Genomic DNA, 27091 nt, shown 5'->3' with positions numbered 1-27091 from the left:
AGATGGTGTAAGATAATTGAGAAGTAGAATCTGATTGGTTGCTATGGGCAACATCACTTCTTAAATAGAACTCCCAACTTAGTAAATTTACCCCATAGTGCAATGACGAAAGTCGGGTGTATATTATAACTAAACGCTATATTATTTAATAATACATTACTATTAATGTAGGTGGGGGCCACACACGCAAAAAAAGCCTTTAAGTATTGCGAGCCAACAGTTTTATAGCCTTGCAGTGAAAATTAAAAAATAGCCGATTTAATTCTAGGGTACATATTTATCAACAAATATTTGTGGGACATCCCCCACAAAAAAAACCCCAGTTTTCAGGAATACTTTCAAATATTAAGCATCCTCTGTGAAGCATTCCAGGGCTTGGCCCGGGTAGCTGCTAGACCCTCCCCCAAATTTTACTATGAGGCCCAGCGATACACAGTTCTGCCCCGGCTCACACAAGTACCCTTATTTATTTATTTGGGGGCCTATTCAGCATCGGAGGCAGTATGGCCCCCCGATGATTAAATATCCACCTTGCTGCGGGATAGACTTATCACCGGAGCAGTTCATCACTACTCCAGTGCAGGGACAGCTGCTCCGAAAACCAGCTGCCCCCAAGATTAGTAGCGCAGGTAAGGAAGTACTTCTTCCCATCAAAAAATTTTGCGTTTTCGGAGTTTGCTGAATATCAGGTGGTCTTAAGGGACCCCTGATGATGAATGGCCCATTATCTAAAATATATGGAAACTAGCATTTCCACATGGTTGATCGGCCATTTCAATGATGATGAATAGGCCCCTATGTCTTTAACTCCAACAAAGGTTCATATGTTTGTGTATTGCTGTGGACAGCTGGATAACGTTTGTCTTTTGGCTGAGTCTTTTCAGAACACTTCCTTTTTCTAGTGTTATTTAGAGCAGTGTTTCCCAAACTCAGGGCCTGATTCAGAGCCGGACGCTCTGAACGAGCGCCCGCTCTGAATCAGGGCGTGTTTTTTTTTTTTTCCGTCCGGCCTTTTGGACGCTCACATAGCTGTGGGTTACCACCCACAGCTTATGCGAGCGTCCATGATGATGGTCGCGATGGTCAAGACCATCGCGACCATCGGGCTTGCGACGAGACCCTGCGGTAGGGTCTCGGTGACCGCAAGCCCTGGAGTGATTTTGGCTCTATCAGAGCCAAAATCACTCCCACTGACATCACTAGTGATGTCAGTGGGGCCGGACCCAGACGGTAGGCATTCCCATGGGAACGCCTCCGTCTGGCAGCCACGCCCCTGGCACGCCCACCAAAGGGGGCGTGCTGTCACTCACCAGCGAGCGGGTCTGAATCAGGCCCTCATTCCTGAGGGAGCACTAACAGTGCATATTTTCCAGGTCTCCTCACAGAATCACAAGTGAAATAATTAGCTCCACCTGTGGATCTTTTAAAATGTATCAGCCAGTAATGACTACACCTGTGCACCAACTAGGAAAAATGGAAACCATGCACTGTTAGTGCTCCCTGAGGAATGAGTTTGAGAACCTGTGCTCTAGAGGATGGTAAGTAAATTTAAAAGCACCCCAGTGAGCAGCCAAGACAGTGATTAAAAGATGGAGAGAACCTGTATGTTGTTCTTTGTTGGAGCCATGTTGAGAATAAGCAGGTGTGTTCCTAAACCTAGGGGATTGCTAGTCTGAGGGAAGATGTGGGAATCCTTACCTCCTTACACCTCACCATCTTCTCAAAAGTAGGGATAGACACCGACCATCAGTGTGTAGCACACATTGATCGTCTGCTTCTGATGGTCAATGTTTTTCCATTGATGGTGGAGTTCAGATGGCGATGAGGCAACGTGTTTTTCCGCCCGTCGAACATCGCTTAGCTCCGCCCGCCTTCTCTAATTGGGCCGCCACTATCATGTGTGCCCACCTGCGCTACCCACAGATGGTTCAACGCAATGGTTTACTCTGGATGGTTTCCTAACACTATTGGTCACTACCGATGGCACCATCAACGGAGACCATTGACGGTTAACAATTTAATGTGCATCCCTGCTCAAAAGTTACCCTAATCGTGGCTGCTTCAAAATCTCCTGCATTTAATAAGTTAATATACTGGCACCTAGGAGTAACAGATACAGATAGCAGCAGCTCTCTTACCTGGTTAGTACCATCTTCTATTTAATATGTAATAGGACAGATTCCTATTTTAAGTTTTTAAATACCAATATTGTTATTTGTAGAGTTAATATTGTTGAAGGGAGCCTGAAATAAGTAGACATTCTGTAAGAGTGATGGGGAATTATGTAGTGGCCTAAATGTCGCGATCCTGACCAGGGGCATTTTAAGAGAGGAGGGGACCTGTGTGCAGCCTCCGTTTGGGCCCCCTCCTCTCTGTCAGCGGCTCAGCGTGCTGTAGATTCTGGCTTCATGACAGAATCTACTGCGCATGCTCAGGTCCCCGAGAAAATGGTGCCCGTGCCTAATTTCCAGAGGACATCTTTTCTGCGCATGTGCAGATCACTGGGAAAATGGCCGCTGCCATTTTCCCAATGAGTGTTTGCTGCTCTACAGCGCCGGTCCGGCGCTGCGGAGCAGCACTTCGGGAGGTAAGTATAAATACCTATGGGTGCAGGGTGTGCAGTGTGGGCCCCCTGGACCCATTATAAAGACGCCTATGATCCTGACTAATTTCTTCCATATTCTATTAGTTTCTCTTGTGTATTACCTCTGCGGTGTTTGTCCCGGCCAGCACTGAGGTCAGTTAGTTCGTGCTGTGACTGCACATCACTCCCGGATGACGCATGAGGTCTGTCCACACTGTTCCTGCTCTGTGCTCAGTGTGTTTACTCAGCATGCTAGCCCTCAGGCTGCATGGCAGAGTTCCCGCCAAAACTCAGTATGGGCGCAGCCATGTTGGATTCAGTCACCTGACTCACCTCCACCACTCAGAGCGTTGCTCGCAGACCAGCTGACTACAGCATCCAATCACTGATCACTCAGCCCTATAAGTTCAACTTCCTGACTGGCCCAAATTGCCAGTACAACGTCGCTTCAGCTGAAGTTACAGTTCTGTGTTGTGCTCCCAGGTACTCTGTATCTGTACAGTTCCAGTCTGGTGAATGCAAGTCTCCATCTATCTCAGTGTTCCAGTCTGGTTTAACTAAAGGACTTGCTTCTAGTGTTACTATCATTTCCAGCCGATACCTGTTACCATCGGTGCCAGCTGATACCTGTTACCATTGGTTCCAGCCCGATACCTCCAAACATCGGTCCCAATCTGATACCTCCAAATGGAATCGGTATGTAATGCTGGCGGCTGTATGAAATACCGACAATGGCAGCCCAGCGGTTCGAAATCCCGACAGCAACAGGTAAGTACCCTAACCCTCCCCTCAAACCCCCCCTAATCCTAACCCTCCCTTAGGGGTGCCTAACCCTAACCTCCCCCTGTTAGTGCCTAAACCTAACCCCCCCTCCCCGCACCCTAAACCTAACCCTCCAAGAAGGTGTCTAACCCTAACCCCCCTAGAAGTGCCTAACCCTAAACCCCCAAACCCTAATCTTCCCGGCGGTTGACTAACCCTAAGTCCCCCCGAGGGTCCCTAAACTTAACCCTCCCCCCCCCTGCAGCTACACGCTAAGACACCCAGCTTATCTTCATTTGATATGCCAGGTGTCGGAATTCCGTGGTGGGGCTAATGATAGATATCGGGATTTGGACGCCTATCTTTAGTCCCATGTCGGGACGTTAGTGTCGGGACATCGGCGGGCGGGATAGCACCCACCGGTATCCTGATTGCATCCCCTCCAAACAACTGTCCCAATCCCATAACTCCAAACATCAGTTCCAATACGAATCTACTAACATCGGCTCCTATCCGATCCTACCTCATCAGTTCAGCATCATCTCCCCCTCCAGTGGCTGCTGCTGTGCTGTGTCCATCCAATCCCTATGTCCATTTTCTGCTGTGCTGTGTCCTTCCTCTCCATCTCCAGTGGCTTGCTGCAATGCTGTATCCATCTACTCCCTGTGTGCAGTTGCTGCTGCTGTGTCCATCCACTCCCTTACTAGTGTAGCTCACACAGTAGTGCTGCACTGTGACTCCACAGGCCATACCCCACTGCGACCATATAAGCGGTGTGACTCCACAGTAGTAATTTGCAGAAAAGTAAAAAAAAGCAATCAAAAGTAAAATTTTTGTTTCTACAACCAGTGTGCGCTGTCCCCCAGTGCATTTGTTCACGTACATTTCTTCTTGTACTACATCTGTGAGCTGTCCCCCTGTGCGTTTGATCATGTACATATAAAAGCTCTGTGTCTCCGCGCAGTGTGACCTGAGTGTGTTGCAGTTGGTGGCAAGTTTTTTTTTTTTTGTCAGTGGAAATCCCTGTTGGGAAGAAACGCGTTAGAAATTATACATTTTTGATCAACCCTGTGGGTAAAGCAGCATCAACGTTTTTATTTCCACCTGACCACACCGCTTTATAGACTGAAACCGGGACACTGCGGCGATTACTGAAAGCGGTACTGAGCTGAGGCCGTGGTGAGATAAGGTGGATTAATCCACGCTGGGTGACCAGACTCTTTTTGCACTTACTAGAGCCGGGACAGGGCAGGAAAGAGCTGAATGAGTTCAAATGGACCTTACCACGCTAAGTGACCAGACTCCTTCTTGCTGAGTCTTGGGTTACCATGCTTTGACTTTCACCTTATTGAACACCAGCCCCCGGTGAGACTGTGAGACATTCTGGTCAATCAACAGAGAACATCCCGGCTTATTTCTGTAATCAGGCATTGAGACCCGCTAGCCTCTAGTCCAGCGGTTTTCAACCACTTTGCCGTGGCACACTAGTGTGCCATGGTAGGTTGTGAAGTGTGCCGCGGCGGACAGAGCCGCCGGGCACATTTCACAGTACTGCAGCGACCGGGCTGCTGAGCTCCTCTGGGAGACTCAGGCGTGCCCGGGCAGTGATCTTCAAAGATGCAGTGGTGTGACATCACAGGTCACGCATGCCGCATTGGCCGCTGCCCTCCCGCCTGCTCTGCCAGCCAGCTCCCTGCGCCAATCAGCCAGCCCACACTCTCTCTCTCTGTTTACCTCCTGCCCATCAGCCTGCCTGGAAGCACGCCTGCACGCTCGCCTGCTGCAGTGTGTAATTGACAAGGTGGGGAGCAATGTGGGTTTTGTTTGTGTCGGTGGGGTCCAGTCATGTTTTTTTTTTCTTAGTGGGGACCAGCCATGTTTTATTTTTTAGTGAGGACCAGCCATGTTTTATTTTTTAGTGGGGAGCAATGTGTTTTGTGTGTTCTGTGGGAGTGTTTTTGTTTCTGTGGGGGCCAGCCACGTTTTTTTTTCTGTGGGGAGCAATGTGGCAGTTGTTTTCTGTGGGGAGCAATGTGGCAGTTATTTTCTGTGGGGAGAAATTCTGTTGAAAGCAATGTGGCATAGTTGTTTTCTGTGAGGAGCAATGTGGCATAGTTGTTTTCTGTGGGGAGCAATGTGGCATGGTTGTTTTTTCTGTGGGGAGCAATGTGGAATAGTTGTTTTCTGTGGGGAGCAATGTAGCATTTTTTTCTGTTGGGAGCAATGTGGAATAGTTGTTTTCTGTGGGGAGCAATGTGGAATAGTTGTTTTCTGTGGGGAGCAATGTGGAATGGTTGTTTTCTGTGGGGAGCAATGTGGAATAGTTGTTTTCTGTGGGGAGCAATGTGGAATAGTTGTTTTCTGTGGGGAGCAATGTGAAATAGTTGTTTTCTGTGGGGAGCAATGTGGAATAATTGTTTTCTGTGGGGAGCAATGTGGAATAGTTGTTTTCTGTGGGGAGCAATGTGGAATCGTTGTTTTCTGTGGGGAGCAATGTGGAGTAGTTGTTTTCTGTGGGGAGCAATGTGGAATAATTGTTTTCTGTGGGGAGCAATGTGGAATAGTTAGCAATGTGGAATAGTTGTTTTCTGTGGGGAGCAATGTGGCATAGTTAGCAATGTGGAATAGTTGTTTTCTGTGGGGAGCAATGTGGCATAGTTGTTTTATTATATTTGGTAAAGGATGGTGTGCTTCGGCAATTTTAAAATCTTGTGTAGTGTGCCTCCAGTTGAAAAAGGTTGAAAATCTCTGCTCTAGCCGAACACGGCTTCAGGCATTACTATTACACATGTATACTTTAAAAAGAATGGGTATGAAGTCACGGGGGCTGAATTGCCGCCAGTTCATATACTGACGCCGGCAGCTCAAAGGGAGAAGATCCCTACCCCCGCCCCTAACCCTAACCCTCCCTTAGTGGTGCCTAACTCTAACCTCCCCCACCTAGTGCCTAACCCTAGCCCCCTCTTACTGCGCCCTAAACCTAACCTTTCCGGTGAGGTGCCTAACCCTAACCTCCCCCTAGTGGTGCCTAACCCTAACCCTTCTCCCTAGGGGTGCCTAACCCTAATCTAATCTCCCCCCCCCAAACCTAACCCTATCCCCACTAGACTCCCTAAACCTAACCCCCCCGTGCGCAGCTGATGCTGAGGGCTTCCCGGATTAAGATAGGCGTCGATATTTCGATGCCTATCTTAAGTGCCTTGCTGGGATTCCAATGTCGGTATTGAGACCCGCGGCCGTCTCGTTACTACATCCCCTTTAAAAAGCCTGACTCAGAGGCTGTTTACTACTTTATAACAAAATTAGTTTGGGAAGTCCTAAAAGTGGTCCCTGCTTACTTGCCAATCTTCATTTGCAGCCCAAAGTTGATATATATATATATATATATATATATATATATATATATATACACAGTATATATATATATTTTTTTTTTTAAAAACAAACGTGCAGTGACTATTTTTGAAATTGTGGCGCTTGATAGCCCTCTTAAAACAAATGAATATTGTATTAAATCATGGCAATCCCAGGTTGTATGAAGAAACATTGTTTCAGCATTATTTATTGCATCATTAATTGATACAAAGTTGCCATTTGCTAAACTGTCTGATAATGTGCTGTGCCATATGAATACGGATATCAAACAGCTATTTTAGCATTTATTTGTTTTTTTTCTTTTATTATTCTATAATGTCTTATATTAATATATTTTTATATGCACGTGTGATCTTTTATTGATGCTTTTTATATAGATGAGTATTGATTGATTTATCATATATATAAATAAATGCAAATAATTTTTTAATAGAATTTTTTGTTCTCACATATATTTATATGAACTAGAGGCCTGATTCAGACCCGCACGCTAGATGCGTTCGCACGCAGCCGCTCAGCTGCTAATATATGCATAAGAAGCGCTCGCACGGCCAGACAAGAGGACGCCCACCATGTATTAGAGAGCGACGGCAGAGCGAAAGCACGCCAGTCTAAAGACGCCCACTTTTCCTTCGCAGCACACATTATCTCCAGGAAGTGTATGCTTTATCAGTAACATCGAGAGTCATTGGAGCTGCTCGCAGCCCTTGAGGCCGACACTACCCTGCCGTAAGCACTGCGTTCACTGCAGTCTGAAATACAACCAGGTGACGTGTACAATGATGCTTCCATGTTAGTTATGCACGCCCATGAAACGCTGTTAGAACGCACAGGCACGCCTGCGTTTGCACATCCACTCCCCCCATTTTCAAAGACCAGCCCCTGTCACTACCCACAAACAGCACTATCTGTCACTCAAGCTAGAGAGTGAAATAAGGCTGGCGTGGGGTCACTTTCCGATCGATAAGACTGGCTTGCGCTCGCGCACTGCGAGGCATATGCATGCGCAGAAAGCGAAAATCGGCCACCTACGAGTGAACGCACCCTAGTGACCAGGTCTGAATCGCCCCCTAGGTTCGTACGAGGTCATTGGGTATTGTGTTCCACAGCGCCATTATTTTTTTCTTATTCGTTTTTTTTATATGTCTTTTAGCAAAATCAAAATGTTTTTGTGTATTCTAAAAATTTCAGGCAGTGATACTGAAATCAGCATGAGCTCAATCATATGTACTGTAATCGTCTAGCGTTGTTTTTAATTCCAGCTCAACCCCTAATTGTTATATGTCAAATCTATTAATAAAGGAATTAAATCATGCTATGGCTGGTCTGGTAGTACAGCTGGGCATGTGACAATGAACCATAAATTTTATGGATATTAAATATAAGCATTTTATTCATACTTTACTTGAATACATATGGCGTGGTAAAAAAAATTGGCAAATATAACCATAACAAAATACAGTATATGTATGTTACTAAATATTCAAACACAAGGATTGAAGGGGTGGACAAGTGAGGGCAAAGGAAAAGTGGGAAGAGTATATACCAAAAAATCCAATATATACAACAGATTGATAAAACTTCTTTTTGTAAAAATTATGTATAAAATGATTAAAAAAGACCCCAAAGATAAATATTGAACAGTCGAGTTCACCTGTGAGTGTGGCTGGAGGATCTTCCAATGTCCATAGGTTAATCAATAAAATTAGGTATCTGTATGTCAATACGGTGTTATTGCAGTATGGACATACAGATACCTAATTTTATTAGTAGGTTGATTTGGAGTTGGCTTCTCTGCAGTGCAACTATTAAGTTTATTTGCCCCTCTTTAAACCCTTGTGAGGAATCCTTGCTTACTGACAATGTAATCTTTCAATCAATTATAATTAATTATTCAATCAATTAATCAATTAATTAATGCACCATTTTGGGTGCTTGTTTTTTAAAAGCATTTTTCCACTTCTCTGCTTTGTTTTTTTTTTATAGCAGTAATACAATAATGATTATTTAATCAATCAATCATTTACACAGTCAAGCTCTCTTCCACTAGTTACTCCACCTCCATTTCCCTGTACTGCCTTTGGGCCTCTGAACTAGTCTTAATTAATGGAAACATTCTATAGCATCGTATATATATTAGTTTATATTAAACTGCCATCCTGTCTGCCACTGCAGTGCCACTCTGTTTCTTAGATGTGCCATGTTTGAAGTTGAACTACCACATGTTTATGCCACCCAGTGCTGTCGCGTAGTTTAGTCAGCCAGCTAGCTTTGTGCAACCTTTTGGCTTAAACAAGATGGAAACAATGTAGTAGGAGTGAATAGGGGCGCTGTCTGTTGGAGTAACCAGGCAAATGCTCAAGGAAAAATACCTATCTTTCGATGTATAAGATAGTGTTTTTCCTTGTATCGTTGACACTCTACTTGCTGTCTTTCTTAAAGTTCATCCATCCTGGATTGTTCATATGTATATGAAAATAGACATAATACAAAGAAAAATGTGTAGTTTCCTTCAATAAAATCAACTTTCTATAATAGAAGATGAATGTACTAGGTCTCTATTGTACTCCTAGGAAATAGATGCATTGAAATGTACACATAATTTCCTCTAGGAGAAAATAGGTATTCAAATATTACCACTTATGGGGGTATAAGACGCACCTCACTTACACACCTGAGGTGCGAGTCAATGCCCGTAACGGTATCTTTAAGGGAGAAAGGCTCATGTATAGCCCAAAGACGTCCACTAGGTGTCACAAATCACACACCTGGCTTACATGTATATGATGCAGTGGAGACCTTAAAAAGGTTTCTTTCATCAGTAGATTTCTGATACACAGGAAAAATCCACATGGTATACTTTGGTGAGAGTGACCACGCACCGCACAGTGTGAGAACGGGTACGTATACATTGATATCTTGTCCCATGTGGAAATTTCCTGTATATCAGAAATCTACTGATGAAAGAAACCTTTTTAAGGTCTCCACTGCATCATATACATGTAAGCCAGGTGTGTGATTTGTGACACCTAGTGGACGTCTTTGGGCTATACATGAGCCTTTCTCCCTTAAAGATACCGTGCATTTTATACCCCCATAAGTGGTAATATTTGAATACCTATTTTCTCCTAGAGGAAATTATGTGTACATTTCCAATGCATCTATTTCCTAGGAGTACAACAGAGTCCTAGTACATTCATTTTCAGTTATAGAAAGTTGATTTTATTGAAAGAAACTACACATTTTTCTTTGTATTATGTCTATTTTCATACATATATGAACTTATCCTGGATGGATGAACTTTAAGAAAGACAGCAAGTAGAGTGTCAATGATACAAGGAAAAACACTATCTTATACATCGAAAGATAAGTATTTTTCCTTGAGCATTTGCCTGGTTACACCAACAGACAGCGCCCCTATTCACTCCTACTACATGCTATTCTGAATTGCTTATAGACCTAGTGGGCAGGGCCGAAACTAGGATTTTTGTCACCAGGGGCAAGACAGTAATTTGGCGCCCCCCCTGGTAATTCCCCCTGCAGCAGTGCACTTATAGTAATGCCCCCTGAGGTAATGCCCCTGTAGTAGTGCCCATATAGTAATGCCCCTGTAGTAGTGCCCATATGATAGTAGTGCCCCATAGTAATGCCCTCATAGCAGTGCCCATATAGTAATACCCCTGTAGTAGTGCCCATATTGTAATGCCCCCATAGTAATGCCCATATGTTAATACCCCATAGTAATGCCCCTATAGTGCCCACCATACAGTAATGCCCCTGTAGTGCCCATGCTCCCATATTAATGCCCTTGTGGTAATGCCCCTGTAGTGCCCATGCTCTCATAGTAATGCCTCTGTAGTGCCCATGCTCTCATAGTAATGCCTCTGTAGCACCCATGCCCCAATAGAAATGCCCCTGTAGTGCTCATGCCCCATTAGTAATGCCCCTTATTGCCCATGCCCCATAGTAATGCCCCTGTAGTGCAGCTTATTAAAAAAAATGCTTATCTCGAACCCTGCTCCTGCATCCAGCGTCGCATCCGGTCCGCCGGCTGCTCCTCGGAACTATGGGGGAGACGTCATGACGTCTCAACCATAATGCCCATGGGGAGAGCCGGAAGCTGGAGTCTGGGAGAGAACTCCAGCCTCCGGCTCCGGCTACACCGCGTCGCTGCAGAGAAGGAGCTGGGCGCCCGCTGGTAATATGTATTACCAGCGGACATCCGGCTAGGAGCCTCTCTGCAGCGCTGGGCTGGAGGTCACTGGCACCGGTTGCAGGGGCTCACCCGGTGCACGTGCACCTCCAGCCCCCCCCCCCCCTCAGTTGCGGCCCTGTAGTGGGATAGGTTTTTTTGGTGTGGGTTGGCAGAGTTCTGCTTGCAGCGCCATTCTCCTTTACCTACATTTTTTTTCCAAGATGAAACAATATTGTGAGGTGGTCAAAAGTGACTGAAAATGGCTGTAAATGAATGTTATTGAGGTTAATAATACTGTATGAACAAAAACAGGCCCAAACTATGTGATTTTAGCTGTTTTTGTCATTTAAAAAAAAAAAAAAAAAATACAGATTCAAAACCACTTGGGGGAGATGTATCAAGCAGTGTAAAGAGTGAAGGAGTGGATCAGTGAAAAAGTTGCTCATAGCAACCAATCAACTTTAACCTATCATTCTGTAGGTTAGAGTGTACTTGAAAAATGCTACCTCAAAGCTGATTGGTTGGGCAACTTCTGTAACTGTCCACTTCTCCCCTATTTTCACTGCCTGATAAATCACCCTCTAAGTATTCAACCTTCTAGAGAGGGCAGGTGGAAGAGTTCCCCAAAAGCAACCAATCAGGTACTACCGATCATAAAAAGAGGTGGTTTTAATCCTCTGGGAAGGGGTCTGGAATGGGTGTAGATCACTGGACTTGGTTGGCCTAAGGTGTTGTGAGTGAGTAGGGGTTGTCTTTGTTTGAGTTTATTTAAAAGCTTGGGCTGTGGGCCAAGTGTTCCAGTCTTCTCATCCCTCCCTTTTAGTTTTTGTTGGTTTAGTAGTTTATTTTTGCCTATTTTGCGACCAGAAAGGTCACCAGTCCAGGTGTTGGGTGTGCTCCCTTCGTTGGCTGATTAGTTGGCTGTACCAGCCTGACGGGAGGCATCATCACCCAACCAGATGGGTAGTCAAATTAGATTGAGTGCATACTTGGTTGTGTTATAGTTGTGTTTGTGCATCTTGGGCGGTATTCGCCTGCAGTGCATGTTGCTGTTTGTTATTGTAGATTGTGCTGATTTTGGCTTCCTTTCTCTGCCATCATACTTTAACTTAGCTGTTTATTTATTTATTTATTTATTTATTTATATAAATATATATTTAACAGTTTTTCTGCCAAATCTACATCTCTGTGTTTTTATTTATTATTATATTATAGTTGTTTAGTGATTGGCACACATGACGCCCCTGATCCAATAGAAGGTTTATGAACTTGATAAATGACAGTTAGAAACTGATTGGTCACATTGAGCAACTTCACCACTTTATCTCTCGCTACGGTTTGATACATCTCCCCCACAGTGTTTTCTGAATGGAGAGACAATAACGAACACAATTTTCACCGCCTGACTGTCCTGTTTTTCACATGACCTGATTTTGTACTGCAAAAGTGCTGATGCCTCCAGTGCTACAGAACTTGCTCCTCTGTGTGTTACTAGATCTAGTGTACTGTGTCTCAGACCTGTTTTCGGGGAAGGAGGGCGTCAGATCCTGGTTGTTCGGAGAGAAAAACTGGATAACGTCCACGCACTGGGAAATCTTGGAGTCTGTTTGAAGGAGCTCCTGGGAGTAAATCTCTAATAGACGGAGCCTGTCCAGAAAACGGGTGGAGAATCTGCTCCGGAACAGCAACAGGACATCTTTAAAAAAGAATAAATGAACAAAGACAGTTGAGTGGGTTCTATCTGTAATCACCTGGCCCAGGATGCATTGGTTCTTAAGATCTGTTTTGATTTATTAGGGCTATGTAAGTGAAAGAGAGTGTACAGTATATTCCAGTTATAGACAGAGCATATGTTTTATTTTTAAATTAGCACTGATGATTGTAAATATACCCAAGAGCGTTTCCTGCTGGTGAAACGCGTCGACACTGAATAGTAATAAGTTAAATATGAACAGATAACGGTTTATTTTACCAAATTATTTATTATTCATCTTATTCAACTGATAATTAGATAAATAAAACTTGTTGCTTGTTGTATCTATCCTGCTAGTTAGGCAGGTTTACTCTGTATCTAACCGTCCAGAGAGGTAAAGTGGAGAAGTTGCCCAGCTCCTAGCAATCATTCATCTAGTGCAGTCTATAAAATTACAGTCAAGCTGGGCACACACCTAACAGATATATCTACAGATGATGGTTGTTCATACACACTGAACCACTATCACCTGTCATCGGCTGTGGGTCAACCTGGCCAGGGGTCGCGCTCCCCTCCCCGCGACCTCTGCCATATATACAGCACGATGGACAGATATATCTACAGATATATATATATATATATATATACACAACGTTGTTCACAGACATATCACTGGTACACACTGGCCGACGCACACAAGATATATTGGCCGATCAATTGATCTGCCAGTATATCTGCCGGTTTGTATCCAGAATTAGAGAAACTGATTGGTTGCTATGCAAAGCTTTTCCACTTATATCTCGCAAAGGTTTGATTGGATGAATATCCTGTTAGTAAAAAGGAGCACGTAAACTAGGGTATATGTGCCAGGATGAAGTCAAGAGGTTGGCAGTAATGTCAACAGTTATGATGTTGACATTGTTAAAATGTCAGCAGACAACTGATCAATGTTCTCAGAATGTTGACAGATGAAATGTCTACATTGTCAGAATGTCAACATTAGGGGTAGGCTGAGGGTATAAGGTTAGGGTTAGACTGCAGGGAAAAGTTAGGGTTAGGCTGCAGGGATAAGGCTAGGGTTAGACTGTGGGGAAAGGTTAGGCTGCAGGGGAAGGTTAGGGTTAGGCTGCAGAGGAAGGTAAGTGTTAGGCTGTGGGAGGGAGGTTTGGGTTAGGCTCAGGGGAAGGTTGGGGTTAGGCTGCAGGGGGAGGTTAGGGTTAGGTTGCAGGGGGAAGGTTAGGGTTAGGTTGCAGGGGAAGGTTAGGGTTAGGTTGCAGGAGGAGGTTAGGGTTAGGTTGCAGGGGGAGGTTAGGGTTAGGTTGCAGGAGGAGGTGAGTGTTAGGCTGCGGTGGGAGGTGAGTGTTAGGCTGCGGGGGGAGGTGAGTGTTAGGCTGCTTGGGAGGGTTAGGCTGCAGAGGAAGGTGAGTGTTAGGCTGCAGGGGAAGGTTAGGGTTAGGTTGCAGGGGGAAGGTTAGGGTTAAGTTGCAGGGGGAAGGTTAGGGTTAGGTTGCAGGGGGAGGTTAGGGTTAGGTTGCAGGAGGAGATGAGTATTAGGCTGCGGGGGGAGGTAAGTGTTAGGTTGCAGAGAAAGGTGAGTGTTAGGCTGCAGGGGAAGGTTAGGGTTAGGTTGCAGAGGAAGGCAAGGGTTAGGCTGCGGGGGGAGGTTAGGGTAAGGCTATGGAAGGGGAGGTTAGGGTTAGACTGCAGGGAACATTTAGGATTAGACTGCAGGGAAAGGTTAGGGTTAGGCTGCAGGGGAAGGTTAGCAATAGGCTGCAGAGGAAGGTGAGGGTTAGGCTGCGGGGGGGGGGAGGTTAGGGTAAGGCTGTGAAAGGGGAGCTTAGGGTTAGACTGCGGGGGAAAGTTAGGGTTAGGTTGCAGGGGAAGGTTAGGGCTAGGCTGCAAGGAGAGGTTAGGGTCAGGCTGTGTGAGGAGGGGTGTTAGAATTAGGCACTAGAGGGAGAGTTAGAGGTAGGGATTAGTGTTAGGGATAGGGAAGAAATTCTTACAGGAATGCTGGAGGATCAGAGCTCTGATCAAGAATTGATGGTCACATGACCAACGCCGAGACCCGGAAGATGCCACTGAAATTGCTACAGCCACCAAGAGAAGGTAAGTCACCTCTGTTGACATTCGAACATGTCGACATTTCATCACTGTCTACATGATAACGGTATTTTTTTAAATATTATAAATTATTTTGATTTTATTTCAGATTGCTGTAGAGCCACGGTGGTTATAGAACCACTTTATTAACAGGGAAAGGAAGAGAGGAAAAATCTTCTGCACTTTTAGGTGATTTATATCAATTGTGGTTGTGGCCCCAATATCTAGTGAGCAATCATTTATTTTTCTATCTTGGGGGTGCTGCCATGGACAATGGGTCAGTCAAAATATAAACAAGAAATAGAGAAGAATTGTCTCTCACTGGCGCACTGAAAGAATAGGTATAAAATATAACTTTTATTTCTTAATTAAAATGCCGCCTCTGCAGTGAAATATTAAAAGCAACTTTTAACATAAAGAAAAATTGTGAAGTTGGTGAACATATAATAAATAAACTAATTTTAAAAACTCTGTCTGTTATTTACTTCTTAATGCTATTAACAGTACAGAGTATCATTGATCTCTAATATTGAATAGGTGCGCATTTGAAACGTTTAGTAAATTGTGGGGGGTATATAGTCAAATCCCGTGTTATATTTATTTCAATTTATATTACTAGTATATCTTTCCTAAATACAGACATTTAATTTAAATTCTAACAGTACAAATATTCTGATTAATCTATCATAGATTATAATGCTCGTGTACTAACCATAGTGGCGATACACATACTGATAATTGATTACGAATTATACTCACAAAGCCCCAGACTTGTAAAAGAATGGTGTTTCAAGTATAAATAAAATGATATGATTCAACCCATGACTAATACTTAAAGATATACTGGAGAATGTCCCTTACCAATTAACAGCAGCTTTATACATATACTGTTCTATGGGTCTGATTCAGAGCCGGACGCTATTTGCGCTCGCTCGTTCAGAAAAAGGGGGTGGCTATTCAAATGAACCGTTCGCTCTTTGTGGTCTGTTCACACCTCTAGGTCTGAACGAGCGAAGAAAACTTGCGGTCGTAAATTTGGAAAATACGCCCCTTGGCCGCTCGCATCATACGTCATGTCCGCTATTTATTAGATTAATCGAGTACATTGACCAGCGTATCAACTGCTCGCTATTCTTGTGGTTGGTTTTTCCTACCGCTATCTTGCGAGCAGTTCTGACTATAAAACAACCAAGTGACGTGGTCAATGACGCTGCTGTTTTAATTATGCACACCCTTAAAACGCCCGTTTTGACCTTTAAGCACGCCTGCGTTCTGATCTCCACTCTCCGTTTTCAAGCACCTTCCCCTGTTACCACCCACATACGCCTCCTCCTGTCACTCAAAATAGCAGGCACTCGCTATATAGCGAACAAACGATTTTCGGCCGTACTGACTGGTTCGCGCATGCGTATTACAATTCGTATGCATGCGCAGATGTGCGAACATCGCTCATAACGAACGAGCGGCCGCTTACGAGCGGCTCTGAATGAGGGCCTATGCTCACTTAAGTATGAAGATCTGAGGAATGAGCTTTAAAATAGCTCAGTTACACAATACTCGCCTATGATATCAGTTCTGTTTGCAATTGTAGCTTATGTGGATGTGATACTTGTAAAGTGAAATAATATTACCAGTTCAATCATATGTAAACATTCTAATCTAAGGTGAACTGATACTGTTTCAAAATATATAAAACTCACAGTATGTGATAAATAATTATGAAAACACAGCCTCCAAGGTAAGTATTCTCTATCCTAATTCTACGCCCTAACCGTCCCTATAGGGGTGCCTAACCCTAATCCTCCCGCTGCCTAAACCTTTGTCCCCCGGGGGGTGCCTAACTCTAAATCCCCCCCGGGGGTGCCTAACGCTGACCCCCCTTCCCTTAGTCTTCACCTAACCTACCGGGGGGGGTGCCTAACCCTAAATCCCCCCCGGGAACCCTACACCGAACCCTCCCCCCTGCGGCTATCCATGCTCGGCACCCGGCGTCCATTCGATCGGGATGCCAGGTGCCGGTCTCCCGGCGTCGGTAAAATGACAGGCGTCTAGATTTAGACGCCTGTCATTTAACCCTCGCCGGGATTAAGCAGTCAGGGAGCCGGCTGTCGAGATTAGGTCCACCGGCCTCCCGACTGCATACCCCACGGACTTCACAGATTGCTTATACTACAAATCTGAGGAAGTACATTTATGGCTAGTAAATGAGCATTATAAACAATGCTCGATTAATCAGAATATTTGTACTGTTGGAAATTACTTAAGTTGTCTGTATTTAGGAAAGATATACTAGTAATATAAATTGAAATAAATGTAACACGGGATTTGACTATATACCCCCCATAATTTCCTAACCGTTTCAAATGCGCACCTATTCAATATTAGAGATCAATGATACTCTGTACTGTTAATAGCATTAAGAAGTAAATAACAGGATAGTGAGATAGACTTTTTAAAATTATTTTCTTTATTTTATGTTCACCAACTTCACAATGTTTCTTTGTATGTTAAATGTTGCTTTTAATATTTCACTGCAGAGGCAGGCATTTTAATTAAGAAATAAAAGTTATATTTTATACATATTCTTTTAGTGCGCCAGTGAGAGATAATTCTTCTCTATTTCTTGTTTATATTTCGGCTATAGAACCAGCAATGTGACTGCAATAACTACAAAAGCACCTCCAACATTATAGCAGATCGATGCCCCTATTCTCCCCTAAAGTTCTGAGGCCCTGCTCTCCTTTACGAGTTTCCACCCCCGGGTACTAGCCATGATCACCTTTGTGGCTCCTTCAAACTGACTTAAGGTCAACAAATGAACAGACCAAATCATCTAATAACATATTTGTATAATAATAAGGTGCAGAGAATAAGTAAAGTCAATAGTTCACAACAGTTTGCTCTCTGGCTCCTCAGATCTCCCATTTACACATTGCTCAACACTTGCGCTATAAAATTTATTGCATCGGAACATTTCCTGGTGGTAAAGCTGATACAGTACATATAGTTACAGACTATTCAAATAAATGTATAAATAAAACAACAAAATAAACCTACAGTAAAGAGAAAGCAGGATGTGGGGAAGGGTGTTACCTTCAAACCTCTAATAAACTGTTTAGATAAAGAAAAAGATACCATGGAGCTAATAGTGTATGTATAAGGTGAATAAACTGTTTAGATAAAGAAAAAGATACCATGGAGCTAATAGTGTATGTATAAGGTGAATAAACTGTTTAGATAAAGAAAAAGATACCATGGAGCTAATAGTGTATGTATAAGGTGAATAAACTGTTTAGATAAAGAAAAAGATACTATGGAGCTAATAGTGTATGTATAAGGTGAATAAACTGTTTAGATAAAGAAAAAGATACCATGGAGCTAATAGTGTATGTATAAGGTGAATAAACTGTTTAGATAAAGAAAAAGATACCATGGAGCTAATCGTGTATGTATAAGGTGAATAAACTGTTTAGATAAAGAAAAAGATACCATGGAGCTAATAGTGTATGTATAAGGTGAATAAACTGTTTAGATAAAGAAAAAGATACCATGGAGCTAATAGTGTATGTATAAGGTGAATAAACTGTTTAGATAAAGAAAAAGATACCATGGAGCTAATAGTGTATGTATAAGGTGAATAAACTGTTTAGATAAAGAAAAAGATACTATGGAGCTAATAGTGTATGTATAAGGTGAATAAACTGTTTAGATAAAGAAAAAGATGCCATGGAGCTAATAGTGTATGTATAAGGTGAATAAACTGTTTAGATAAAGAAAAAGATACTATGGAGCTAATAGTGTATGTATAAGGTGAATAAACTGTTTAGATAAAGAAAAAGATACCATGGAGCTAATAGTGTATGTATAAGGTGAATAAACTGTTTAGATAAAGAAAAAGATACCATGGAGCTAATAGTGTATGTATAAGGTGAATAAACTTTTTAGATAAAGAAAAAGATACCATGGAGCTAATAGTGTATGTATAAGGTGAATAAACTGTTTAGATAAAGAAAAAGATACCATGGAGCTAATAGTGTATGTATAAGGTGAATAAACTGTTTAGATAAAGAAAAAGATACCATGGAGCTAATAGTGTATGTACTGTATAAGGTGAATAAACTGTTTAGATAAAGAAAAAGATACCATGGAGCTAATAGTGTATGTATAAGGTGAATAAACTGTTTAGATAAAGAAAAAGATACCATGGAGCTAATAGTGTATGTACTGTATAAGGTGAATAAACTGTTTAGATAAAGAAAAAGATACCATGGAGCTAATAGTGTATGTACTGTATAAGGTGAATAAACTGTTTAGATAAAGAAAAAGATACCATGGAGCTAATAGTGTATGTATAAGGTGAATAAACTGTTTAGATAAAGAAAAAGATACCATGGAGCTAATAGTGTATGTACTGTATAAGGTGAATAAACTGTTTAGATAAAGAAAAAGATACCATGGAGCTAATAGTGTATGTACTGTATTAGGTGAATAAACTGTTTAGATAAAGAAAAAGATACCATGGAGCTAATAGTGTATGTATAAGGTGAATAAACTGTTTAGATAAAGAAAAAGATACCATGGAGCTAATAGTGTATGTACTGTATAAGGTGAATAAACTGTTTAGATAAAGAAAAAGATACCATGGAGCTAATAGTGTATGTATAAGGTGAATAAACTGTTTAGATAAAGAAAAAGATACCATGGAGCTAATAGTGTATGTATAAGGTGAATAAACTTTTTAGATAAAGAAAAAGATACCATGGAGCTAATAGTGTATGTATAAGGTGAATAAACTGTTTAGATAAAGAAAAAGATACCATGGAGCTAATAGTGTATGTATAAGGTGAATAAACTGTTTAGATAAAGAAAAAGATACCATGGAGCTAATAGTGTATGTACTGTATAAGGTGAATAAACTGTTTAGATAAAGAAAAAGATACCATGGAGCTAATAGTGTATGTACTGTATTAGGTGAATAAACTGTTTAGATAAAGAAAAAGATACCATGGAGCTAATAGTGTATGTATAAGGTGAATAAACTGTTTAGATAAAGAAAAAGATACCATGGAGCTAATAGTGTATGTACTGTATAAGGTGAATAAACTGTTTAGATAAAGAAAAAGATACCATGGAGCTAATAGTGTATGTATAAGGTGAATAAACTGTTTAGATAAAGAAAAAGATACCATGGAGCTAATAGTGTATGTATAAGGTGAATAAACTGTTTAGATAAAGAAAAAGATACCATGGAGCTAATAGTGTATGTATAAGGTGAATAAACTGTCTTGAAATAAATGAATACTTCTTAGCCATTTGACATGATGGGCTCCTAGTCGCCATGTGGCTATATATAGCAGACGCACATTCCTGACTGTGGCCGGCTTGTGGATCCAGGACCCCAGAGAAAGAGCAAGGAATGGTCAGTAGTGGTACCTCTCCCCCCAGACACCATTACACTGACTAGGACGAAGCAGCATATGCAGTATACAAGACATCTGCATATGGAACCTCCCCTTGTAGAAGTCTGAGCAACTGGCTCTGAGAAGATCCATGTTAGATCTGTCAAGTATAACAGTTTTCCTTTCATCTCCTGGAACAGCACCCTGCAGCCAGTAGCACTAGTGCAGAACCGCCTGGAGCGTTCAAGGGATGCTCTGGGCGGTGCTCTACTCAGGGGTGTATTAAGAGAGGAGGGGGCCTGTGTTCATTCCCTGCCCGGGGGCCCCCTCCTCTCTCCCCGGTGGCTGGCAGCGCACTGACGAAGCAGTAGACTCTTGGCACTTGTCTGTACCCAGAGTCTATTGTGCATGCGCACTGCTGCGCCAATTTCCCAGCGATTTCCCTACTGCGCATGCGCAAAACACCAGAAAAATGGCTGACATGGCCATTTTCCAGGGGTTTTGTGTGGCGCTGATACAGCCGACACAGGACTTTGGAGAGGTAAGTATAAAAATATGGGTGCAGGTTGTGGGGAACCGCACACCCTGCACCTATTATAGATATGCCCCTGGCTCTACTTCCCCGGGGCCGATGCCCCTGCCCCCTATGCATGACATTATGACACACAGGTTCAGGTGGCGTGGCTGGCACAGGGTGTGCACCGCTGTGTTGTTACGATTTTGCTTCATTTAACCACACCCCTCCGCACAGACCCGTAAACTGCGGGGTTTCTGCAAATGAGGCGGGGCCTAATGATGGCTATAGTCTGGCCCCGCCCCCCCCCAAACCTGAGAGCAGCAGCTCCTCTCTGACTGAACCCGGAATGGATAACAAAAATATCGGTCAGTGCGTCCATGAAGGATGCACTGGAAAAAGATTTCCCTAAAGAGCCATAGAAATGGAGGATCCACAGCTGGAGAGGAATCCTATAACTCAGAGTAATACTGATGAATTGCCCTGAAAATTATGGCGATAATAAATTATACTTATCGGCACACAAGTGCAGGGCTTGATAAATACCCCCCGATAATTCTAAACTGAGAGCTATAGTAGCAGAAAATCTGAAAGCCGCAATGAATAAACGAGGAGGATAGTAAAACTTATAGTGAAGCTTTCCCTCCTTTTACCTCACACATTTCTATTTGGACTGCTGAACTTGCAAATGTGGGGGCAAAGACATTTTCCACCAGCCATTTGGAAAACAGGAATGTGGGTGTGCATCTGTGAGTGACGGACAGTGAAACGCGTCTGACCAATCGGAAAAGCTCTGGGCAGCTGTGTGTTTTACTGTGTGTTTTACTATTTCATAAATAATCATTTGGGATAAATATTAAGATTTCCATATATTTTCCATTTTTTTATCCATGTAAGTATGTCACTTATCCCGCACGTCACTTTCTCCGCTTACATTACGCATATGTTCTTCTTTTGGCATTGTTCAATTTTTTTAGTGTTAAACAATTTATATTTTCCATTCACGGTGCTCAGTATTAGTAAAAGGCTTCCCATTAGGAGCAGTTTCCCAATTCTTGCTATTTTGTTTATGTGAGAGGCATAACGTGGGATTGTGAGGCCGTGCTTACAGTGTCTGCATATGGTGCACATGCTGTGTGCGGCTAGCTCCAGCTAAATGTTTATTTATGGCAGCACAGACGGTGTAATGGTTAGCATTACTGCCTCACAGCACTGATGTCGTGGGTTCGATTCCCACCACGGCCCTAACTGTGTGGAGTTTGTATATTCTCCCTGTGCTTGCGCGTGTTCCTCCGGGTACTCCGGTTTCCTCCCACACTCCAAAAATATACTGGTAGGTTAATTGGCTCCCAACACAAATTACCCCTAGTGTGTATGTGTGTGTGCATGTGATAAGGAACATAGGGTCTGATTCAGAGCCACTCGTAAGCGGCAGCTCGTTAGCTCCGAGCGATGTTTGCCCAACTGCGCATGCGTAGGGATCGTTATACGCTTGCGCGAACCAGTCAGTGCGGCCGAAATTCATGTGCTCGCAAAATAGCGAATGCCTGCTAATTTGAGTGAAAGAATGAGGCGTATGTGGGTGGTAACAGGGTAAGGTGCTTGAAAACGGGGAGTGGAAATCCGATCGCAGGCGTGCTTAAAGGTCAAAACAGGCGTTTTAAGGGAGTGCATAATTAATCCAGCAGCGTCATTGACCACGTCACTGGGTTATTTTATAGCCAGAACTGCTCGCAAAATTGTGGTAGCAAAAACCAACCACAAGAATAGCGAGCAGTTCATACGCTGGTCGATGTACTCGATTAATCTAATAAATAGCGGACATGACGTATGGTGCGAGCGGCCAGGGGGCGTATTTTTCAAATTTACGTTTGCATGTTTTGCTCGCTCGTTCAGACTTAGAGGCGTGAACAGACCGCAAAGTGCGAACGGTTCATTTGAATAGCCACCCCTTTTTAGAAAATGAACGACCGCAAATAGCGAGCGGCTCTGAATGAGGGCCATAGATTGTAAGCTCCACTGGGGCAGGGACTGATGTGAATGGCTAAATATTCTCTGTAAAGCTCTGCGGAATATGTGTGCGCTATCTAAATAACTGGTAATAAATAATAAATAAATTTACTACACCGACATAACTGCATTTTTCAGAAGCATCTGTCTGTGACGCTGTCAGGCATACTGTAGCATACCTGTATTTTGTGTCTCCTGAGGAAATATGCCTCTTACCTTTAAGTATGGGAAGAACTCGCTCAGACTTATTCACCAGCCCGGACTCCAGCGGAAATTTTTTCATAAGTAATTTCTAAATGAACAAAGAAGAACAGAAAATGGATTAGATTCGTCCTCAACCAATAATTACTAGGGGGATACATTACACCCGTTGTTGCTGTCCATGGAAAGGTGATCGGTGGCCAGACAATTGTCTCTTATACTCATGTGGAAATATTAATCTTCTCATGCAGGAACTCCATGTTATTGGAAAAAACAGCCACATATCTTGTCCTGGGGCCTCTTTGGGGTCTTTCTCATTACATGGTACATTACAGTGTATATTCATATTGTACTGTACATAAAAATAGTCTGCAAAACTCTATACTTTTATAGTAAGGTCTAAATAGTGTAGGCCTAAGTCTGTCCCAGTTTATGAGCAAGGACCAGTCACACCTAAACATAATGCCGGCAGCCATTTTGTGGCCTGGACCAATATTCAGCCTATCAATTCATTAGGGACTAGCGACATCATTATGACATGGGGGTAGGATTCATTCTCGCAGATATCGCCTCATGCCACAATGGCTACCACTTGTTACACAGCCTCAACAAGGCAAATGGCGCCTTAGGGTGTTTGCTGATGGTGGGGGCTGTCTTGTGAATGCCTCTGTTCTCACATCTGAGAATCTTGATGCAGTGTTAGTCAGCGTGCAACCATTGCTCCAAGGGGGATGTGGCTACAAGTCCTTGGCAGGATGTCCCTGTAACGTTTATGCATTAAAAGTACCAACACCTTAAAGTGGACCTTTTAATCTATAAACGGTACAAAATGCTGGTCACGTGACCAATGATTTGCCTAGTCTGTAGTTCCCTGGACAGGTGTTAGTAGTACTATGCCCCCCCCTCCCCTCACACACATATTCCCCTCTTGTGCTCTTGGTTATGGATCACAAGTTGTAACCATATGTTTGGTTAAATACCAAGGAGAGTGAGACAAAGGACCCTTAGATGCTGCTTGCAGAGCGTCAGCGTAACAGCTTCTCTAAGGAGGGAGGGTGTCAATCTCCTAGCTCAAACTGAGTGAACAATAATTAATGGAAAAGGATCAGCGCTATGAAATGTCAGATGAATGTACGTATTAAAATATAAATTATTTTGTCAGTGTGGAACACGTCTCAGAAATAAAAAAATAATTTTAATAACAAATGCAACATGGCTACAGATACACACATGGATCACACAGAGAATAAAATGATCACAATAACTATAATATATTGCATTGAATGGTCTCCTAGCTAACAGAAAAACATTTTTTTTTTTGCACAAACTGAACAGTGTTCCTGATAAGTCCCAAGCGAGTAAGGTGAATATTGAGTTCCTGCCATATTCAGGGATAACTAAAATAGGATAAAAGTGCATCCAGATGGAAATGGAATAATTTTGTAGCCAGTATCCAGCGTTAGAGGGAGAAGCCTGTGCCAGTCCAAGCAGATGTGCCCAGAAACCATTTAGCAAAGAGTAAATGCACATGATGATAGGTATGAAGTCCTGGGGCTGGTCTTTAACGATATCAAATGGAATTAGATGTTCTGGTTAGGAATATATCACAGGTCCATCTGGTTGGTCCACTGCCTGGCACCAAAAACACCTGACGTGTTTCGTTGTGTTTCTCCCGCAACTTCATCAGAGGCGAATAAGGCTGTGAATAAGCCTGTCAGTTTAAATATCAACTAGTTGCTAAGTAGGGTGCTAAGACCTGTGGTCATCACATAATTCATTTTCGTCTGCACCTATTGTATTTCAAATTAATTTAAAAGGGGCACTCCTATGTCTGACTACAGACTAAACAAATAAAAAAATAATAATTGATCCAATATTTAACTTGGTCTTGTGACCAATGATCAATTTATTATTTTTTTGATTTGCTTAGTCCGCAGTTAGACATTTTTCCTATATAATACATGTCATTCAATGCAATATATTCATGTTACTGAAATCATTTTATTCTCTGTCTGTGATGCATGTTTGTATTCGTAGATGTGTTGCATTTGTTATTATGTTGCATTTGTTATTAAAATTACATGTTTTAGATCTGAGATTTTGTCCCCTCTAATCATATAATCTAAATTTTTATACGTAAATGCATCTGACATTTTATAGCATTGTTCCATTAATATTTAGGTAAATGATAAGCGGAGATTTAAAAGGGATAACAAGTTTACCCGCTATAGTACACACTATAGTACCAATTATGGGCAGAAACTGGTGATACAGAACCAAAACCATTTCCAGTGCCACACTCTGTAGACCTTACTAAACACTTAGGGCCGTATTCAATTAGTTTTGCACTTGCGATACTTTTTCGCATGCCGGACTTTTCGCCTACATCGCGTATTTTAGCTGTGGAAACTTATCGTGCGCGCCCCCGCTATTCGCCGTATTCAATTCCAAAACACGCGAAAACGCAGCCCGGCGAATTCAAACCAGGCAAAAAGTGCTGTCAGATTAGGGGAAATCAGCCTGACACCCCCTAAAAGATGCACTAACATTGGGGATCAATATACAAGCCCCCGAATAGCCCTAATAAAGCTATTTGGGGTTCTTAAGGTGTATCAATTTCTTCTAATTAGCGTCTTTGCACTAGTGGTGAAGAATAGCATTAAGCATTTGGGAAAAATAAGTAGTCCTGTCAAATTTGGGGTACATGATAATGGGTACAAGCATGGTTTAAAGCAGCTACAGTAAAGTTTAAAAAATCCTAAAAAACGCACCTCTAGCAAACACCTGCAATCAAAAAAACACCTCACCCATACTTGCAGACCCCCAAAAGTCTATTTCGCTAGTTTAAAAGTTCGTACCCACATTTTGCACTTTTTTGCCCCCATTTTCAAAGTGCTTTTTTTGGGGTGTTCCTCACTTTTTGGGGGGGATTTTTTGATGCAGCTATCCTTTGGCGGACTGTCCCAAGGGTGCAGAGTGCACCCCAAAATAGCAATTTTGCACTTTTTTATCGACACCTATTCCTAAGCAAATCTTTTTCACGTGCGCAATGAGCGTGTGCGAGCCCCGTAGCGACTGAGAATTTCACTCGCTCCGGAGCTCGCAGCAAAACGGGGCGGCTGTCGATGTTGATCGATAGCTCGCCCCATTTTGTAGGCGGGTAGGGGGGGTGGCTGAACAAACGGAAGCGTTCCCGAAGGAATGCCTGCCGTTTGTGGGAGGCACCACTGACATCACTCGTGATGTCACTAGTGGACTTCCGGCTCTGTTAGAGCCGGAAGTCCACTTGGCATTGCGAGTGTTGAGACCCTACCACAAGGGTCTCCTCGCAATGCCGATGGTCGCAATAATCGCGACCATCGCCAGGCCGCTCGCACAAGCTGTGGGTGGTCACCCACAGCTGTGCGAGCGGCCTGGAGGCCGGAATTAAAAAAAATAGGGACGCCCTGATTCAGAGCCCTGACTCAGGTCCTAAGTTCCATCTGCCCCCTGGATTCCGGCAGCATCAGAGAGGAGACGGGAGCAGGCAGCAGCCCCAGCTGATGGTTGCGGACGCTTGTGTTGTGTGCAAATTACTCCAAAAATTACCCAAAAAACAGCATAGAATAAGCCATCCCCCTGAAAATTATTTATTCTTATTATTCGCTAATGCAAACTCAGCTGAATCAATTTACATGCCAATTAGCAGTGTTATTAGCTACAACAAACGATTATTAGCTGCTTGCATTGTGTGGCTCAAAATAGAAACATCACTCTGAACATCAGTAACATTCGATAGTATCGATTGTACTCTGGGGCTTGAGAGAGCACGTACCCAACCTTAAGCTGTAAGATCAGCCAGGCCTCGAACCTGCTCGCAGACTGACGTTTTACTATTTCCGGCCTTCTATGTCGGTCGTAGCAGGTAATTTATGTACGCCCCTGAAACGCCCTGAAAACGGTGAGGAACACCTGCGTTTTCAGACCACCACCCCCGTCAACACCCACAAACGGCCTTTCATGTCAATCAACTCTCGGAAGCCACTTCCTGCTCGTAAGCCGTACGATCGACAGCATTTTGGATCGCAAGGTCTCGTAAGCAAATGCGCACAACTAATCGTACGCATGCGTGGTTTGGAAACATCGGATGCGTACGACCAAGCGGCCGCTTACGACCGACTCTGAATGAGGTCCTTAGTAAGATGGTAGACTAAAAAAATAATGAAGAGGAAAGGAGTCCTAAGGTAAGTGAACTACAATGGTTGAAGAGAAC

At 43.0% G+C, this 27091-nt stretch overlaps 1 protein-coding gene across 1 annotated transcript in view; it reads right to left on the bottom strand.

Annotated features, from left to right (window-relative positions):
- Positions 1-27091, bottom strand: part of LOC148535093 (NADPH oxidase organizer 1-like) — a 44823-nt gene that overhangs the window by 13920 nt on the left and 3812 nt on the right. Inside the window, exons 3-4 of the mRNA XM_088464783.1 lie at positions 22855-22930; positions 12435-12612 (exon numbers count right to left, since the gene is read on the bottom strand). Of these exons, the coding sequence (XP_088320909.1) occupies positions 12435-12612; positions 22855-22930 (254 nt within the window). The remainder of the gene's footprint in view (positions 1-12434; positions 12613-22854; positions 22931-27091) is intronic.

This window comes from Taudactylus pleione, unplaced genomic scaffold (assembly GCF_031769625.1).
Source record: "Taudactylus pleione unplaced genomic scaffold, aTauple2 ptg000061l, whole genome shotgun sequence".
NCBI lineage: Eukaryota > Metazoa > Chordata > Amphibia > Anura > Myobatrachidae > Taudactylus > Taudactylus pleione.
The sequence above is the reverse complement of the archived record's forward strand: the minus strand, read 5'-3'. Positions and strand labels throughout refer to the sequence as shown.